Source organism: Cervus canadensis, chromosome 11 (assembly GCF_019320065.1).
Source record: "Cervus canadensis isolate Bull #8, Minnesota chromosome 11, ASM1932006v1, whole genome shotgun sequence".
NCBI classification, from domain to species: Eukaryota; Metazoa; Chordata; class Mammalia; order Artiodactyla; family Cervidae; genus Cervus; species Cervus canadensis.
In genome coordinates, this window is record NC_057396.1 from 61,613,291 (window position 1) to 61,634,175 (window position 20,885).

Sequence of the window (20,885 nt, forward strand, 5' to 3'; positions counted from 1 at the left end):
CTGGCGTGCTGCGATTCATGGGGTCTCAAAGAGTTGGACATGACTGAGCAACTGAACTGAATTGAAAGACTGTGATACAAGAAAAAAACAAACTTCCCAGATGCCACAGTACCCTACCTTGTACAGACAGTGTCACTAACAGGGGTCAGCCTGTTAGGGATTCTGAGAGCTCAGGGAAGCTGTGGTCACATATGCTGCATCTGCACCCACGCTAGGCCAGCTCCCTTCTGCAGCCTCGAATGAAGCTGTTGGTAAGGTGAACTTGTCTTATGGGATGATATATGCAGCCTCTTTGCACCGCCGTGTGATCCATTTGACAGATTGCAAGTGTGCTGTAATACCTACCGGCACCACAGAGACTGTTTTTCGTTTTTGTTTTTTGTTTGCCTAGGGCATGCCAAGTGAAATTAAGAGAATAGTACAGATTGCCGTGGAAAGATCAGGTGAACCTTCTGAGATATCTCGAGGGAGGGAACATAACCACTCGGAGACAGTGTCTTCATTTCTGTTCTGGAAACACAAGAAGAACCCACTTTGTGAGCTCTTTTCTCCTTTCTTAACCTCCCGTTACTGAGGCTCCCTTTACTTCTCGCTTGGATCGCTGCAGTAACGTCGTACTTTTCACCTCCAGTATCTAAAGCCCTCTGCCGCATTCCATCCAGTTCATTTCCTTAGAGCATGGTCTAGTTATGACTTCCGAGGGCCTTGGTATAGTGCAGAGTTTTTGTCAGGCCCTGTAAGTAGCAGGCCTTCCATGCATCACTCAGTATGTGCTCTTGTCTGCCTGGAGGTGTGGTGGTTCTTCCTTGGGCCGTTCTCCCTCTGTGGGATAGCTCTGCGCAGGGCTCACCTGCTGAAATCGTGGCCATTTTTCAGAGTCTAGCTCAGACTCCCCATTCCTATGTGAAGTCCTCTGTGACTCTCCTAAACCAACCGTGACTTCACCCTGCTCTAACTCCGCATCCCCTTACAACCTCTCCTTTTGTTGTTCTTGTTTAGTTGCTAAGTCGTGTCCGACTCTTCTTGTGACCCCATGGCTGTAGCCCTCCAGGCTCCTCTGTCCATGGGATTTCCCAGGCAAGAATACTGACGTGGGTTGCCATTTCCTTCTCCAGAGGATCTTCTCCACCCAGGCATCCATCCTGCATCTCCTGCGTGGGCAGGTGGGTTCTTTACCCCTGAGCCACTAGGGAAGTCCATCCTCTGCCTTAGTTGTGTTCTAGCTGAGTGGTTTGCACACCTGGCTTGACTTCTTAGTCTGTAGACTCTGTAAGGGCAGGAACTGGGTCTCCCCATCTTGATCACATTGCACATATTTTATGCTCAGAATATAACCTCTGGGTTGAATGAACTGCATAATTCAACTACCACTCAGCTTTTCTCCCTGAAAATAAACTTACAGCAACTTTACATTCTCTTCACATTTTTTTTTCCTCCCTGTAAGCACCTAACACTGGACATTGCAGAAATGTCAACTTAACTGCTCTTGTGTCCCTCATCTTGGACTTTTGACACACTTTTTTTTTTTTCCCCCTGAGCTAGCGTTGTGCATTTGTGTCCTGGCAGCTTAAGAGCTCTGACTGTGAATAATGAGTCAGTTACCATCCAGCCTCGGGGAAAGCACTGTGATCTCTGGCTGGCCAGTCTGAGGCAAGTCCCTCCTCCCGGAGCCCTTTCCAGTGAAGAACTTGAAACAGTTGGAATTCAGAGCGCTGCAAAGGGAATTTAGGCAAAACCGTTGTCTGCTGAATTTAGCTTCTTTGGATTTATTCTGATTTATGATTGATTGGCTTTTAAATTGCTTATTTAATCCTAATGACTTTCGCTCCAGGGGAGGCCAGATACTGAGGAACACGTGATCAAGAAGCAGTGGAGTGAGGTAGTTTGGCTGGGCAAATGAAGAGCAGATATTGTCCAGAGAAACATTGCTCTAGGCTAGGAATGTGATGTGAAAATCACCCCCCTGATTTTCAGAGTACCCAACCTTGTTACAACCATGAATGCTTATCTCCTGCGCTCTTGGCAGAAGGCTTTATGCAGCTTCCCAGGGTTGCACAGAATTTTGCAACCCCCCATGAATTTTTCTTCCTTATGGCAGCGTATTCAATATCACTTCATGACTGGGAACATGCTCTTGATTTATATCGCTGTTGACCATGGTGCAGAAAAACAGACCCTTAGGGGTTGCCAAGAGGATTAGATCATGAATTCTGATGTTGGTTGGGTTGATCTCTGAAAACTTTCCCAGAAGCCTAAACTTTCTTCTCAGCTCACGGACACTAGTCCAGCCTTTGAATGGGGGAATTTGAATTTTTTAAAATTTTTGAAACCGAGTTCTCTGAAATGGATCACTTTCATCTGGAAGATATAGAGTCAATTTATGATAGGTGTTTAATTTATCAAGGTGTCAGTAGTTTCAGCCCTTTTCCAGGAGTGTCAACTTTTTCTTTGGCCTGAAAATAGACACAATAGGTATAGTTGGTAGCCTTGTAAGGAAAATCTGTTGGAAGCTTGTCTGTTTGGTATCAAAAGAAAATTGAAATTCCACTGCTTCAGAATAATGAAACTTTTAGGGGGGAAAAAAAACAACCTTTGTTTCATGTATATTGAAGTTTTGACTCAGAAATACCCAAAAGAAACGCTCTTTTATGTCTCAAAACCTACTTGTTCTCTGAAATATTGCTGTTGTATTTCTAAAGTGTATTATGTCTGACACTTATTTCAAAGCAAGAAACATTAGGGATCAGATGAAAGGGTGGAAAAAGACTCTGATGAAAAACAGAAACGGAAGAATATGAGACACACACTTGGATGGGATGTTTGGATCGCCACCAGAAGCACTCTGGGAGGCAGCATCTGGCACTCGAATCAGGCTTTAGACCACTTTAGATCCTGGGCTGTGCCATCATCTGCCATTTTGTCATTATCATATTGAAAAGGAACTTTTTCCCTATCTTATTCTGCCCAGAGATTAATGTTTTTGCTTTTGTTTTTTAAAATGATGAAAGCCATTGTAAGAAGCACTTCGGAGTCTTTGGAGTAAAGTAGTAAGTATTCTTGTGAAACTACTTTCAAGGTTTAGGAAGGAGTCTTCAAGTGTAGGTTGAGTCAGACAGAGAACAAGTTTTTCTCCTGCATCTTTCGGTATTTTAAACAGTCGTTCCACATCAGCATCAGAAAACAGGACTTCATTATATTTTGCTCTTTATTTCAAAGGAGCTTCATCTGGCTATCTGTCAAATAACCTGGTGTTTTATTGGAAACGGCAGAGGAGTACAGTGAGTGATTACGAGAACAAATAGAACTTGTCCTTAGAGAGCATCTGTTCTTCCCAGACATCACTGTGCTTTTCAGATATGTAAGTCAGTAGATTATTACAGTAGTGTTGTGCTGAGTACACAGTATTTTCTCTGGAAATACCAGACTTAGGTTGTGCTAGACTTAAAGGATGGGCTTCGCAGGTGCCAAGTGCAAAGAATCTGCCTGCCAATGCAGGAGACGGAAGAGATGCCGATTCCACCCCTGGGTGGGGGAAGATCCTCTGGAGAAGGAAATGGCAACCCACTCCAGTATTCCTGCCTGGAAAATTTCATGGACAGAGGAAGCTGGTGCGCTGTAGTCCATGGGGTCTCAAAAAGTCGGACACGATTGAAGTGACTTAGCATGCACGTGTGTACCTTACCTCTGCTCCCCAATAGTACTTCTGTGTTAAACGTCCTATAGACAGCCCTACAAGTCTTCATTCTACCAGAGATGAGGTATTTAGAAACAGAGGATTCTGGCTACCTTGCACCAGGCTGAGATCATTAGAACAAAAGTCCCACTGATTTCAGGGGGCCTCCTCTTGTCCACACCTCCCATCCCATCCCTCTAGGTCACAGAGCCCTGAGCTGAGCTTCCTGTTAGACAGCAGCTTCCCGCGAGCTGTCTGTTGTACCCGTGGTGGTGTATCTATGTCAATGCTACTGTCCCAATTAAGTAGCACAGCACAGTAAGTGGTCAGTAAGGACTGGGTTCAAATCCCCACTTGGCTCCTTACCAGCTGTGTCACTTTGAACAGGTTACTCAGGCTGTCTGTAGGCCTGAAAAGTGGGGATACTAACAGTACCTACCTCTACGGCAGTGGTGAGGTTTAAATGAGATTTATGAGATGCGTATAAAAGACTCTCTGACACTCAAGTAAGCGTTAACCGTTATTTATTTTAATATTACTGCTAATATTAAAAATAGTTTTATGACTTACACCATGACCACAGTGTAGTTTGACTTACTAGCTCTTTTACCTGTTGCTGTGATCTCTCTCCCACGTTTTCGCCTACATTCGCAGCTGCCTCTGGTACATTGCCCTCAGTTTCCTCTGGCACCTCAAATACAACTTGGGACAAAGGTGAATTTGTCCTCTCTCATCTGAATTTATCCCCCACATTTCTGTTAATGGCATCATGTTATCATAATTTTCTCTTAATTTAGGATGAAATCTTAGACTCTTTCCTTATCCTAAGGACATAATCATGAATGTGCAAAGATTTAGTACAAAGGTACTTACTGTTTATAGTTTTAAATAGTTGAGAATAGGAATTGGTTAAATAAACTATGTTAAGTATATACAATGGAATTCTCTACAGTCATTAAAATTACGCAGAAGAATATGCAATAATATGGAAAAGATATTCTCAAGTTGACTTATAATATGGTATGTATAGTACAGTTCCATTTTTGTTTTAGGAGTTTATGGATGCATAGATAAAAGATGAGAAAAATAGTCACTGAAAAAATTGTTTTGCAGTGTTTCAGTCTTGTAGGATTATGTGTGATATTTTAATTTTAATTTTTTTATCTTACAAATTTTCTAAAATCATCTATACATTGCTTTCATATTTTTATTTTTTTAATAATTTGTTTTAATTGGAGGCTAATTACTTTACAATATTATAGTGGTTTTTGCCATACATTGACATGAATCAGCCATGGGTGTACATATGTTCCCCATCCTGAACCCCCTTCCCACTTCTCTTCCCATCCCATCCCTCAGGATCATCCCAGTGCACCAGCCCTGAGCATCCTATCTCATGCATCGAACCTGGACTGGTAATCTGTTTCACGTATGATAATATACATGTTTCAATGCTATTCTCTCAAATCATCCCACCCTCGCCTTCTCCCACAGAGTCCAAAAGACTGTTCTATACATCGGTGTCTCTTTTGCTGTCTCGTGTATAGGGTCATCATTACCATCTTTCTAAATTCCATATATATGCATTAGTATACTGGATTGGTGTTTTTCTTTCTGGGAAAAAAAAAAAACAACCCTCAAATTTAGGAAAAAATAGATGGGTAATAACTAAGAGTCTCGCACATGCTGTATTTTATTGACCTTTTAACACAGGCTGAGAACAATGCTGGATACATAGTAAGCTCTTGTTAATGTTTGTTGAATGGTGAATGAAATAGTGTTGTCTTTTTGCATTTTTGCAAAATGCATTTTATGCATTTTTAGACATAACTTTATAGGCTAAGAGTACTTAATGCTTCAAGCATTCAGTTTGTAGATGTCCTTGAAAAGTTTTCTGTTGCTGTTTGGAAGAAAAATTCTCAATAAACACGAAATAACCTAGACTGGTTGTGGTGGGTGTTTTCTATTATTATGTAATTTATCATTTCAGATAATGTGACCAAAAGAGAAGCCTTTGGAACTAATTCTTCAGAAAACAATTTTACTTCAATAAAATTTACTCAGAGAAATGAACCAAATGATCACCATCTTAGCAATAAAGCCGTGTTTCTTCGTACTTCATCACAGTGTTCGGAAGAGGAGCAGGTAATACCACAGCACATTTATAGAAGCAGAGAAAAAGAATTCATCATGAATTTAAAACAAGGGACTGTAAGAACATAAAAAACACTGGACAGTTTTTGGGTCAGTAACTCACACTCCTGATTTTAGAAGGAGAGCCCCTGGATTACTTTACTGAAAATCGTCATTACATTTCATGATTTCAACAGCCAGCTTTTATGATAATATCAGGATCTGCCGTCTGCAGATTTTTCTTGTAATTATTTCTATATTTTAGCTTATCTTCTGTTTGGGATAAAAGAGCTCCTTTTTATAATTCTCTGTGTAAATGGAGTTTCTTTTACTGTCCTGGATTCAGTCCTTCAGACTTAAAGTAGAATATGTTAACTTGGTTTTTCCAAGAGTTGGTCAATAAATAAATGTTAGATGCTCTCTTCCTAATCTTCAAGATTTCATAGACTATATTCACATTCTTTCTAGCTATGTTTTTTAACAATCAAGGAATCCTAGTGGAAACTGTTCCATTTTTTTAAGCCATTTGAGTTTCTACTTTAAATCTCATGTGTCTTCCCTGTGATATGGTGGATAGAATTGTATATGAGATTGTCGTTAGACATGTGTTTATATACAGTGAAGGCCTATAATTCTTTACTTCTATAACTTATTCCAGAGAGACGATTAAGGGACAAAACTTTTTTTTTTTTTTCTCTAGAAGATTTCCTACTGGCAAACACTGGCAACTGGAGTTACATTTTCTGTTGAATCTTTAACCAGCATGTGAGAGGCAAAGAATTGTTTGACAGTACTTTTTCCTAATAACTTGAAAATGTATTAGCGTGCTCTGATTTGTCCTTTGGAGGCTCGTTGGGATGGCGTGGGAGCTGGGGTGATGAGTGGGGAGTGTTCCTGTTTTACGCATGAGAAGACTGAGGGGAAGTATGTTACTCTAAGTGGCACCGTAGATGGGTCTAGAGGACAGGAGAAGTCAGACCTCCTGAAACCTACTCCCTGGCTACCACTGTGACTTGGTGAATCTGGTCACTAAGGTGTGATGGTCCATCAAGCACAGCTAGTGAACAGAAACTGGAAGGAGAGTTTTGTGCCTGAAGGGCTACAAGATCAGCTCCTTAATTTTCGGTTATTTCAAGTTCCCATCAATATGTCCTCAGTGGTTTTTGTCTTGTTTTTCAGATAATGATAGATGATGGCCAAAAAGCTGGCAGTTTCTTTCAAGGTGATCTGAATCGAGCAGGGGAGGTGAAGGTAAGGCATGATTCAATTTTGTTCCATGGCCAAAACCCAAAAAAAGCACAAAAACCTCACAGGATTCATTTGCTATCTCCCATAAAAATTTGGAAAATTCAGCAGATTTTGTCCATATGATTTTTTTTTAATGGTGTTTGATTTAATAAAAAAGATGTTTGATTATCTTCAACTATCTTGGTTGGCTGGGTTCTGGATCTTTCTTCCTCAAAGCTTTAGAAATAGAAGTGGTGCTTCAATAGAGAAACATGACTCATTCCCCTGAACTTATACCATTAACAGAAATGACAATATAACAGATTCTCAAGTTTTAGCGCTAAACCATCATTTGGAAGATAAGTTTTTTGCTATCACTTGGATGTCAAAAAATAACTGCAGTTATGTACTTACAAGCAATGGAAGCTACCATTTTTAATTCCTGTGTAAAAGCCATGGTCTGATAAGTAAAGTGGGGAAGAAAGACCTAGGCTGTGTTTTGAATTCCGATGATGAAATCTTAATTTATAATTTTACAGTATTTTGTTATGCACATGTTTTAGATCATAAGCGTAAAAGGCATTTCGACATCCTGTCTTTGCTAGGTCTGCCAGTGGTGAAATCATTGTTTTAATTTACACTCTTTGATATTCACCTGAGATGAATCAGTTCATGTATGAAGTGTTAACATTTTGTTAATCTAAAACGTCTCATTGTCAGCTCGCTGTGGAAAGCAGTATTCCACGTGGAATAGTTTTTCATTGAAATGCTGCTATTGTGTCTGTAAAGGTCATTTGCTCTGCTTTTTACCTTTGAAGTAATCTTCAGTTTTATTTGCTCGAAAGAGAACACTTGATTTTTGGCCCTGCTCACCTTTCTTGTGATTACCTGGGGCAGGATGATTTTGTTTCCAATGAACCTTCTCTCCTGCTTTCTTTAGTTTCTTCTGTCTCTTTGGAGTTTAAAGCACACTGTTATGAGAATAGTCAGACCCACCACCATCACTGGTCCGAGAAACAAAAGCAATAAAACAAAAACAAGAGACAGAGACACCGCTTTGGACTGTCTTGATGGTGGTATATATTCTGGGACAGAATCAGGAACAAAAACTTTTCAAAAACTCCCCAGACTGTGTTTTCTCTTTCAGCCTAGAGATCTTATTATGGTGCCTACAAAATCCAGGCCAACTTCTAAATTTACTGCTTCTTTCAGATGTTTCTGGGAAAGCACAGTGAACACAAAGAACTCTAGCTGGGCCTCAAAAGTTAATGAGAAAATTGGATTCAGTTGCTCACTTGAGTGTTGTAGAAATGGATTCATTGATTCTTAACTGCATTTTTTTCCCTCTAGGTCTGATTTGCATAAAAATGATCTTAATCCTTTTCTAGGTAGACAATTTCCTTGATATAGAAGATTTAGACCTGGATGAAGAGATTAATCCCCAACTGAGCAAGGGTATGTTTTCTGTTTCCTTTCTACACTGCTTGACCTCTTTCTAGAAACTACACGTAAGGCTTTAGACAGCCTTTCTTTTCTTTTTTTTTTTCCGGGTGGGTGGGCGCGGGGTGCAATTCTTACCTCTCCTTTCCCTGAGATACAGAAAACTGGAGTCCTGCAGTCTCTTTTTTATTAATAAAGATTTCAGCTGAAAGGTCAAACAAAGCTTGTTGAAGGTTGTAAAGTCTTTGGTCTTAAAAGAAATAAAGATTTTCTTCCTACCATTTCCCGTTTACCATATGATTGATCTTTGGATAATTGTCTCAAGTAGAACCATTTAAGTCAAACTCTTACTTCTTAGAATTTCTGGATCGTGCTATAAATTGAGATTAGTTTCAAATGCTCCATAAAATACCAGTTCATTATAAACATTATGAGAGTTGGTCATAAAATAAACAAAAAGGAAAATAAAATCCAGATCTTTGCTTTTATAAATATTTATTAATATGTAAGCCAAACACTTAAAACTAATGGTATGTTGTGATTTTTTTTTCTGGGCTGTTCTCCTACATAGGCTGGGCTGAGAGAGCCTGCTGTCCCCCGACATGTATGTAGTCCATGACGTTTTTGAGGCCTTTTTCCTCTCCTGGTTAACATTTCTGTGTAAGCATAGGAGCTTTGAAATATGTTCAAAATTTGAGTTGTTTTGAAAACTCTCATTCCTAATTTAATATGCAAGAATAGCTCAAAATTAATGTTGAATGTTTCCATGGGGCAGTTTCCACAGGGGAGTTGGTTGGCCGTGGTTGTTGTTTACGGTCATTAGGTGGTCATAAACAGTCACTGTGGTCATTACTGTTGGGGAGGAGGGCTTCTTTCTAATCACACAGGAGTTAAAGTGCAGGCCGTAGCTGGTTTGTGGACTGCTGTCTGTAAATTGTCTGTATAAGCCTCTGCTTTGGCTTCTCCGGTTCCCCCTGAATTTGAGAGGCTTTGGTAATTGGAAGCAATTAACATTTTTATTCTGCTTCCAAACATAACACTACTCCACTGAAGGGATCGTTTCTCAAGCAGTCTATTAACCAGCAAACTGCAGATTTTTCTCCCCATTGCTTACTTGGTTTAAGGGAGATGAGAGATCTAAGGGAATCACAGACTCCGAGAGGTTCTGTTAACTTCAGTGCTTTAGGTGGCTCTGAATTTCTTTATAAGAGCAGTTTAGGGGTTCTGATTGGGTTATAAGGTATTGCTAAGGATTTATGAGGAATCCAAATTTGTAGAGCAAGCACACTGTTTCTGGGTTTTGGGTAGTTTGGGGGAAGGGAGCAGATTCCTGGGTCTTGTTCCCCAAAAAGAGTTTAATTCAGAAGGTCTTTTGTGACATCTAGTGATCTGTGTTATTAACCATTCCCCCAGGGGATTCTGAAGAACTATAGTTCTTCTGTGGGTAGTACTTGGAGTGGGCACTTGGAGTTGGCATGTGTACATTTGCAACATAAAACTAATTTCACAGGAGGGTACAACAGTTTTTGTGATGGTTACTTTTCTTGCCAGTAGTTAGAAAGTCTGTATACCGACATAATCCTGCATAGCCAGCGAATTTGATTTTGGTTGTATCAGTATATTAAAATTAGTTTTAACTTTTTCCACTACTTTTACATTGTTTCCTTTAAACATTTTTAAGTTATTTTTTATTACTATTAGGTCTGTTTCTTTTGTTTAAAAGATTGCATAAAAACGTCTCACTAGTATGATTTTTCCAGAAATTTGATAGCAGGTAGTTTTTCATTTGTGTATAAAAGCTTACTGAGGCTGAACCAAGTCTCCGTGGACTTGGATGAGCTAGTCAAGACCTTCTGAGGTGTAAAATAATGTGAAAAGTCAAGGCTAAAAAGCAATCAAGGCTTCAGTGATCTATTCCAATTACTGAAAAGACCACCAAGCTTCACCGTTTTTATAATGTACAGTCTGGGTCATCTGAAAGAAAAAAAACACAAGAAATTTTCCAAGGTGGGTTTTATCTTTGGGTCTAATTTGTATTACACTTGTAATTTGTATTACACTTCAGGAATATGAGCAGAAGGTAAATATTTATATCAGATGGGAAATGTGACATTTTAAATAGGCAAGTTACTTGTATAATTTTGGCAGCTTGAGAGGCTTACTGATTAGTTTCTGTCAGTATTGTTTAAATAACTGATTTGCCTGGGGCAACAAGGAAGTGAGTTGCCTATTGTTTTTCTACCATTGACTTTATTTGTTCACCTTCTTCATTTTCATAAGTATTCTCCAAGATTCAGGCTCTGATGCAGTCCTGGGATTTAGCTTGTTGTTTCAGCAGCCCAGGTGGACACAGTTTTTCCAAGCAGCCAACCCAATGGCGTGCTATTGACCAGTTGTCCAAGGAAACCTTCGCCACAAAGCTCAGTACCCTGTGTTTATTTGACATCAAATTAACTTTTTTTTCCTCCTTTGAGACAAGATAATTACCCTGGTTAGTTACTGTCATGCATACCCAGAAAGATTATTATTTGGAATAGGAATTAATTATTATAGGGGCTTCCCTGGTGGCTCAGTGGTAAAGAATCCACCTGCCAATGCAGGAAACTCCGGTTTGGTTTGAGTTGAGAAGATTCCCTGGAGAAGGAAATGGCAGCCCACTCCAGTATTCTTGCCTGGGAAATCCCATGGACAGAGGAGCCTGGCAGGCTATATAGGCCCTGGGATCCCAGAAGAGTCAGCAATTAGTTACATTCTTTTGCCCTTTAGAGTAGGAAGAATCTTCTGATTATCTTTATTTCTGTCCCCCTCAGTTGGCCCAGCCTGTTCTCTGGATGAGTACAGAAGGTCAAAGAGACCGTTTTGAAGTCTGGTGTTCAGAATTATACTGTATTATACAAGTGTCTTGACCAGCATATGTACTTGTGTTGTGGTTGATTTCACTGAATGAAAATGGGCAAGTGATTCCTGCTTGAAGGTTGGCAGCCTTATTTGTTTTTCATTTTCAAGCTTTCCAGTACTTCCAGTTCTAATGAAGGTATCAGTTTCTCTCCCTCTCCCTCTTTTTTTTTTTTTTCTTTTAAATTTTCCTTATCTGCAACTTAAAAGCAACTTTATGTAGCCTGTGAATGACCTGGCTTTTATTCAGTGACTATTTAACAACTGTGACTGGATCTGGGAATAAAATAAAAAGTAAAACATATCTGGTTCCTGTCCTTATGGAAATTCATAGTTTATTGGAAGAATCGGACAGTAACCAGGTAATCACAAATATATGTTTGCAAATTGCTCTAGATCTTATGAGAGCACATTGTAGGGGAATTTGATTTTTCTGTGGATCAGATAAAGAACAGAGAGCTTGATATCTAAAGGATGAGTAATGATTAGCTAGGTGAGGGGTGGGCAGGAGAGTAGAAGAGCAGGATAAGAAGAGCATATGTAAAGGTCCTGAGCTAGGAGAGGATGGCATATTTCAGCCAACTCAGAGTTTAGGCATTTCATTTACTTTACACTTGAGGCTGTTAAAAATCATCCTTTCACAGCTTAGAAGATCACTAAAAACGCTGAGAAGGAAAAAAAATCCTAGCTTCAAAATGTTCCTCTGTCTCTATTCCTCCAATTATTTTTTATGTGCAGACTTATCCATCTATTAAATTCCAGATTGGAAGCCATGTCAGCCACAAAGATAAATGCTTCCACTCCATTCCTGAGAACAGAATTGGGATGATAATTCCGCCCTTTCGACAGTTCTTATGTTTATTTCCCCTGTAGGAAAAAAGAAAGGTTTTATCTAATTGGAGAGATGAGGGGAAAAAACTGGATGTGTGTGGATGAGGCCTTTGTCTCTTCTTTTGGGGTCATGCTCTTTGGAAGGTGTATGTCCTCCCTTCTCTGCTCGTGGCTCCTTTCTTACAGTAGACCCACGTTACGTGGGGCCCAGTAAAGTGGTTTTCAACCTGAGATACATTAGAATCACTTGAGGAGCTTTAAAAAAAAAAAGACAGTACTGGATCCTGCCTTTGGGGATCGTTTTCCAGTAGTCTGGTGTGTGTCCTGGGCACTGGCAGGTTTTAAAGCTCCCCAGGTGACTCTGATACACTGCTGAAGCTGAGAACCAGCTCTAGACAGTTCTGGAGGTATCACTCTTGAGCTGCTACTCCAAGAGCTACAGGGATGTGAAGAGGTTCTCCTTTTAGCTGGCTGGACTTGTGTCGTCTGCATGGACTTCCTCGCAGGTGGGATAGTCTGAGGTCTAGACTTGGGAGGAAAGCTTGATAAATAAGAGGTCCAATTGTGACTGCAAGACAAGCTCCATTTTCAAAATCAGCTTCGTTATTTAGAAAGCTCGTATTTTGATCCCCTTTATTTTGACTCTTGAATGTATTTTTCTCTTGTTTCTATATTTAAAGGTAGAGGGGTATGATTTATTATCACTGTCAAATGCCAGCTCCAGCCATAAGTATGTCTTCCCTGATCTTCCCCAGCTTCTTAGATGGCAGTAGTAGGCTTCTGCCTCCTTTTATATTTCCACTTTTACTTTGCAATTTTTTTCTTGAAGTGGGTGTTGGTTAATGTGTCTCTTGAAAGTGGCATATGATTTATTCATGTGTGTCTATACACACATACACCCACACACAACTTTGTCTTTTAGAGTGTCTAATCCATTTATGTTTAATATAGTTGCTGATATATTTGACTTTAAATCTCTTATCTTACTATTTTGTTTTCCACTTGTTCTGCCAGTTGTATATTCTTTTCTTCGCTCATTTTTTTTGGCTTATTTTGGATTAATCAAATATTACTGTTTTATGGCCTCCTATTTTTGCTGGGTAGAGAATTCTAGGTTTATAATTATTTTCTTCAACATTTTAAAGGTGCTTTTCTGTTTTGTTATGGTGTTATTTGTCCTTCTATTAAAAACTGTAGAAAAACCAAATGCCAATCTGATTGTTGTACATTTGAAGGTAATATCAATATGGTTTTTTTTTTTTTACCTCATTTGTTTACTTCTATGATTTTTCTCTTTGTTTTTCAGTAATTTCATTGTGCCTTGGCATTGTTTACTTTGTATTTATTCTGCTTTGGGTTTGTAGATTCTTGTAAATGTTGGGAAAGTCTCAGCTATTACGTCTTCAAATAACACCTGTGCCCAGACCTTTTCACCACGTCCCATGTCTCTCTATGATCTTTCCTGCATTTCCATCATTTTCTATTTCCTTTCTTTCTTCAGCTAGAATATTTTCTACTATATGTGTTCCAATTCAGCAGTCTTGCCTTGTATCAATATGATGTTAAAGCCATCAGTATTTCTGTTATAGTCGTCAAGAGATCTGGAGTATCTATTTTTAAAAATTTCAGTTCCCTGCCAAAATTCTTCATTTTGTAATATGTTTATTGGAATGTATTAATTGGTTATTTTAAAGTTCTTGTCTCATAATTCCAATAACTGAGATGTTCTGTGGGTCCATGTGTATCATTAATTTTTCCTTTTGATCCAGTGTCTTTGTATACCTGATAATTTTTGTTTGAGTGCTGAACACTGTATATAAAATATTACAGAGGCCCTGGATGATGTTACCTTAATCTGTGTTTAGAGAAACTTCAACATTTTGCTAGCATTTAGAGTAGTTATAGATCATCTTAACCCAATATGTGATTGAGCTGATTTGGTGACTGAGTTTCAGGTTTTATGAAAGAAAGTAAAAGTGTTAGTCGCTAATTCATGTCTGACTCTTTGCAACCCCCATAGCACTGTGAATCTGTTGGTAGTTCTGCCAAGCTTCTTAGCCTATTTCTTCTTTACTTCTTGGTTTTTTAGCCTCTGCTTACAAATCAGCAAATGCCATGTGTTGAAAAACAGCTTAGAATCTCAGACTCACATTCAGTACTTTCCTTCTCTCCAGGATCTGAGCCCCTCAAGTTCTGGATTTCCCTGGTAGCTCTCCAGTGCCTTTAGCTAGTTGATTTTTATCACTTTTCCAGCTGTTCCAGTGTTCTTGGTGGAAGGTTCAGACTATCTGACGAGGGTCAGATGTTACATGTGGTCTGGGAGCTCCTTGGGAAACCCCAAGGTCTGAAGGTTAAATATGTTGACGTTTGCACTGATGTTGCAAAATCAGTGATGGGTAAAGATAGTAGTACCTTAGTGTGAATCAAGGTAGAAGCACCAAATTATACAAGTAGTCCCTGTTGTCATCACTGTCATGAGTTTGTAGTTAAAACAAATGCCAGTTTCCATCGAAAATGTCTTTGATGAAATGGTGTTTGTGTGGTGTGTGCTCAGTCATGTCCAATTCTTTGTGATCACATGGACTGTAGCCCCCCAGGCTCCTCTGTCCATGGAATTCTCCAGGCAAGAATACTGGAGTGGGTTGCCATTCCCTTCTTCAGGGGATCATCCTGACCCAGGGACCTGACCCGTGTCTTCCACATTGCAGGCAGATTCTTTACCATCTGAGCCACCAGGGAAGTAGTAAAAACTATTAATTTTATTCAGTCTTGATCCCTGGGTATGCCTCTTTTTAATGTTTTGCATGTATAAAGCACTTCTGCTGCATACTGAAGTATAGCAGTTGTACTTCACATATACATGAAATACATGAGCATTTTTTCATGGAAAAAATGAAAAACACTTTTTCATGGAAAACACTTGTGCCGTTGAGTGGTGTGCCGAATTAATTTTTTTTTTTTCTTTCATGGACCAACATTTTTACTTGAAAGAATGACTGACAAAGTGTAGTCCTCAAAAGTGAAAGGAGTGAAGCTGTCTTTTCAAGACAAACAACTGAGTGTTCATTGCCAGTGATAAAGTTGGCAATGGATCAAGTGAAAATTGGATTTTTGGAAAACTTATATCCAGTACTGTGAGCTTGACAGCTTCTCAATATTTAAAGGCTTTTTTGATAAAATTGGTAATGTTAACTAATGTGACTTTTATATTGCATAATGAAATATGTCAACATTTGAAAGATCTGCCTAACAGAGTGAACCACCATTTTCCAAATAACCGATTTATGGTGTTACAAAATCATGCACAGGAGAATGATTCATTTACCATAAAAGGCAGACCAATGAATTTTAAACATAAGAGCATGAAAACTTCACTGAAAGGGTTTCATGTTGCACATTGAAAATGCTTTTAAAACCAATATCATTTGTCAAGATCCAGTGTGTATCAAAGAATATCCCCAACTGTATAAAAGGAGTATTAAAGTACTCCTCCCCTTTCCAACATATATATCGTGTGAGCCTAGAATTTCTTCATTCTCATCATGTGAAACAGCATATTCCAAAAATTGAATGCAGAAACAAATATAGAATCCAGCTTTCTTCTACTTAAGACAAGCACTTAAAAGATTCAGAAAATGTAAAACAATGCTTCTCTTCTATTATCTTTGCTTTTGGAAAATATCTTTTTAAAATAAAAGTATTTATTTTAATAATGATTGTATTTTAATAATTTGAAATCAAATATTTGAAAATTCAGTTTCTAATACAGTGAATATTGTTAGATATAACTCCCACAAAAAAAATCTCTTTGGGTCTTCAAAAATTTTTAATAACAAGAATCTCTGACATAAACTATCATAGCTGGAATCCATGTGCATAAGAGGCCTCAGTCCATTTCTTATGTGTATCCTTTTTGGTCCTGAGGAGTGCCCAAAATTTCAGGAAATTTTGGCTATTTCTACATGGCAACAAAGGAATGAATTGGTTGATCTTATAAATATGATAGGCAGATTAAGTATTACTGTTGTCTAGATTATCAGATGTCAGATAGATTACCTTATTTTTTTTTTTTTTTGATTGCTTACTTTTAAATGTATTACCTTTGACTTGCTGGTCATTGGTTAAATACAGAAAGGCAGATGGCACAAACAGATAATTTATAAACACTGGACATTCTTACTATGTAGTTGAGAAAGAGATTGAAATGCTTTCAACCAGGCTTGCCATCCAACATGAAGATTCGTTTTTGAGAGTTGCCTTAACTCGACAAAGTCCATCAGTTAAGATGGTGGTATTGATCAATAGTTAAGAAAAAACTAATTGTTTTAGAAACAATAAGCCTCGATTGAGCAAGCGCTGGGAAATAGTAAAGGACAAGGAAGCCTGGTCCATAGGTTGCAAAGAGTGGACACGACTTCGTGACTAAGCAGCAACAGCAAAAGTGTCTTAAAGATCAGATTTCAGTCTAGAAAGCTTTACAGAGATCTCCAGAAATTCCATTCCTCATCATCAATGAATACAATAATTTTCCCTCTCAGAGAATGAATATATAAATAACCCATCAGTGACTGTAAAATGGCTAAAGGACAAGGTAGCTTTCTTTATAACTTATTATCAGACTGTTCCTGTCCATAATGGTTTCACCATTTTATAAATCTATCCTATTTAGAATTAAAACAGTTCAGTTTTTGTGTTGACTGTTCTCTGATTTTATGTGTAAAAGTCATATCCCTGTTAAAAAAACTTAGCTTTTGAAGATAAGGACTTTACATATTTTGTGTCATTCACAATGTTCTATGGATAGGTAGACTTATACATGCTGTTCAATTTAAAAGTTTAGATACAGGAAATCCATTCCCTTTCTGCAAGTATGCGTTGAATTTACTACACATAAGGTGCTGTGTTAGACTCCAAGAACTATGCAAGTTTGTGTGTTTTCCTTTTACCCTGCAGAAACAAATGACAGGAATGTGAAATGTGGTGAATACCTAGTCGTCTTGTTTCGAAAGAACTGTTCCCATGGCAGTTGGCTTTTTAGGAAGGAAAGCATTACTGCTGAAAACCCTACCTTCTTTGCAAATAAATGAGTGATGTGAAGAATTTCAGCAAAGGAATGGCAGAGTTGTCCTTCTTGGTGCACGATATTGTCAGTTGGATCTTAAATAGCTCTGAAAGCAGAATTGATTTTGATTTCACATTTGAAGTGATGTTTGTTCTGGCAGCCAATGGGTCTGGTGGATATTGGTTTTCATATTAAAAGGCTTGACCCTTACTCTCCTTGCCTCTGTTGTTGGCTGGCCCCTAACCAGTGAAGGAATTTAGCTTTGGACTCATAAAGGGAAAGCCAGTCTCTCCACCAACGTTATTGAGTATTCAAAAGTATTAATTCTGTGGTTATAAAACACGTGAACACACTGACTTGCTGACTAATCACGTTAGCATGCTTATCATAGTGACATTTCTTGGCCCTGAGTTTGGATATACAAATCTGGTAGGTTTCAATAACATAAGTGATGAAAATGCTTTCTTAAAAATCGGTTTCTGATGTGACGTCCTGGGCTCAGAGCAGGGCACTGCAGCCGGACTGCAGCGGTGGCGACTTGAGTGTGGTGATTCTGGGTGTTAAAGCTCCTTGCCTGTAAAACAGGAAATAATGGAGTTGTTGAGAGGATTAGCTGAGTTAATGCATGTAAAAGGCTGGCTATTATTATTGTTTTTATTTCCCCTAATTAATCAGGTCACATTCTACGATTTCAGTAATTAATCATAGTCATGCATGCATGCTGTCTCTAATTTGTGTCTGACTCTGTGCAACCCCATGGACTGTAGCCTCCCAGGTTCCTCTGTCCATGGGATTTTCCCGGCAAGAGTACTGCAGTGGGTTGCCATTTCCTCCTCCAGGGGAGCTTCCTCACTCAGGGATCAAAAAAGACATGATTACAAAATTCTTAAGCTTCCAGGTGGTATCTGCGGTGGAGAGAGATGTCTTTCAAATCTGTTTCAGTTTTTGAATAGCAGTACCTGCTCAGTTATCACCTCATATATGCTGCCATTGGCAACAGCCAAGGCATGCCTGTTGTTAATTAATCACTTCCACTGAGAACTTAATTAGTGTCTTAATTAGGATCATCATTGAGTAGCAGACCGCAACATCCTGTGCCAGCTGCAACTTACTGGCTGGCTCCAGCAGCCCTTCTGGTCCTGCAGAAACAGGCCAAGGAGCAATCCTTTTGGGCTTCTATTTGTTTTTCTGTCTTCAGAGAGAGCTGTGGAAGATCTTCATTTGTCTCTGATGCATCCATGATTCTGCCACATGTGCAAAAAAAAAAAAAAAAAAAGGGAACACATCTACTTCTAATGGATTGATCAGAAAACCAGGACTGGCTTTTGAATTCTTGCTGTTGTGCTAAACAAGCTGGAAACACAAAACACATTGTTGTTGTTTGCAAGTGTTGGAAATGAGGCCACGCATTCTGAGTATGACGGATTATTTCATTTTTCTGCTGCAAGTGAAAGTTCCTTCCTTCTGGCATCATTGTTTTTTAATATGTTGTTTTGAAATATTGCCATATTGTTACAGGATGAAATCAGCACTCCATTTTCTTTCTCTTTCCCCCCTTAGGAAAATATGGCAAAATGAGGCAAAAGTAACATCTTTTGAACTTAGTTTCCTATAGAAGTAGAAGTTGGGTTGAAAGGCATGATCAAGCTGTTCCCCAGACAACATTTCTCCCAGACCTTTTGGATGGATTGTTAACAGCAACAATTGGAGAAAAACTAATGCACCAACAGCTTTTATTTTCTAGAAGGGAGACCCCCTTGAGTCAAGTTCCCCAGTGAGAACAGGTGTTGTGAAACGGGCCTACTTTACTTGAGCATATTTGCTCATTCTTTTGACTATCGTAGGCTTTTTGATGATTTAGGTTGATTGTGGACTTGGCGAAGGGATCAAGTGATGTATTTTGTGTTCAACAGACGTGCCGCTGCTTCCAGGACAAGTGGAGCAGGAAGTGAGCTTGAGTGTTCCCTCTTACGTTCCTTCTGTGGCCGGCCAGCCTCTCACTCCTGGAACGAAGCCCGGGCCCACCGTGAAAGGAGCAGACAAACAAAGGGAAGAGGTACTTCTCAGGGAATTCAGGCCTCTTGAAATTGCCTTGAGTCTATAACTGGTCCTTTCAGAGAAATGCCACCATACCCGTGTGTGCCTGTATTTTTCTCAGATTCGGGAAGATGTAGAATTCAGGTTGCTTAATTGGGTCCCTCGCTGTCATCTCTGTCTAATGTGTATACTCCCTTTTGAACACACAGAGGACAGTTACGTTTTTACTTAGAAACTATTTTTATGTCAAGATGTTATGCTGCAGGATGGTGCTACCTGGGGACTAATCCACAGATGGGATGGACAGATTTCTTATCTCTCTTTTTTCTGTACCAGCCTCTTTTCTTTTTATTATTGTTCCCAAGGTTCTGTAAACATTTTGCATTAGTTAAGGTAAGGCCAGGCTGCTATACTAGGGAAGCCTAGCAGTAATTCAATGGCTGAAAGGAGAGAGAAGTTTATTTCTCTCCTGTAACAGTCTATAGAGAGTCTTTAAAGTGAGCAAGTGGTGGTTCTGTTTTCAGTCATTGGGGCCCACCAGGTTCCTTCTCTCTGGATCTCACTGCACCTCAGAACATCGGGTTCAGGTGCATGTTTCAGGTCAGGTCACTGTCCTACCTGGAGGGGCAGGGATGAGAGGATGGGGACAGCGCGTTTCCCCAAGGCTGAGCTGAGGACTCAGGCTCTTCGTTGCTGCTCACTCTCCATTGCCAACCACTTGGTTCCATGTTCCTATCTGGTCACAGGGGAGTCGAGAAATGTCATCTAGCCACGTGCTTCTCCAGCATGGGAGAATGGAATCTGTCACATGTTAATTCTCCCTGATACACAGCATGGAGAGTCATCTTTTACTATCATTTCCAGCTCATCTTCATTTACTTAATAGACACGCACCAACCAAGGCCGCTGATGGTGCTGGGTAGTGACCTTTATCACCTTTTTTATGCTAGCATAAAAGGGGATCAGGTACAAGAAATTTTTAAGGGCTCAAATAAAAATACTAGAGTGTTTCCTGATTATTTAATCGTTCAGGTACCAGTCTTGTCACCTGAAGATATTCTGTTATGGAAGCAGTCATTCAATCAGAAGTAATCCACACATTTCAATTTTTGCCCTTTGCTAATAGAACTTTTGTTCACTGACATCAGAAAAGTCTATCTAGGAGGCTTGCAGACTTATATTGAACCCCCAAATAGGTTACTTGGAGAAGGAAATGGCAACCCACTCCAGTATTCTTGCCTGGAGAATCCCATGGACAAAGGAGCCTGGTGGGCTACAGCCTGTGGGGTTGAGACAGCCACTTTTCAGTGTCTTTTTGAATTATGGAGCTTTCTCTGAGTGTTAATAAGCTAAAATTGCAAGGTGATTGCTAGCAAGACTCAACTTCTTTTAAAGACTTGTTCATGTTCTTGACTTCAGTTGTGACCATACAAATTATTGGGCAAGCCGGTGGTCAGTGGCACCTCATGCCATTATAGAAATTGTTACAAAATGGCTTTAGTTGATGGGTTTAAAAAAATGAATGATTTCTATGATCTCTCATATAGCCAGCAAAATGCTAGTTAAAAGCCTGTATATGATTGTATC

At 39.3% G+C, this 20,885-nt stretch overlaps 1 protein-coding gene across 5 annotated transcripts in view; it reads left to right on the plus strand.

Moving 5' to 3' along the window:
* Positions 1 to 20,885, plus strand: part of LOC122449756 (intraflagellar transport associated protein) — a 63,553-nt gene that overhangs the window by 35,800 nt on the left and 6,868 nt on the right. For all 5 annotated transcript variants that reach the window (XM_043481737.1, XM_043481739.1, XM_043481740.1 and 2 more), the window contains 4 exons: positions 5,664 to 5,818; positions 6,986 to 7,057; positions 8,422 to 8,488; positions 19,175 to 19,317. In XM_043481737.1, coding sequence (XP_043337672.1) covers positions 5,664 to 5,818; positions 6,986 to 7,057; positions 8,422 to 8,488; positions 19,175 to 19,317 — 437 coding nt within the window. The remainder of the gene's footprint in view (positions 1 to 5,663; positions 5,819 to 6,985; positions 7,058 to 8,421; positions 8,489 to 19,174; positions 19,318 to 20,885) is intronic.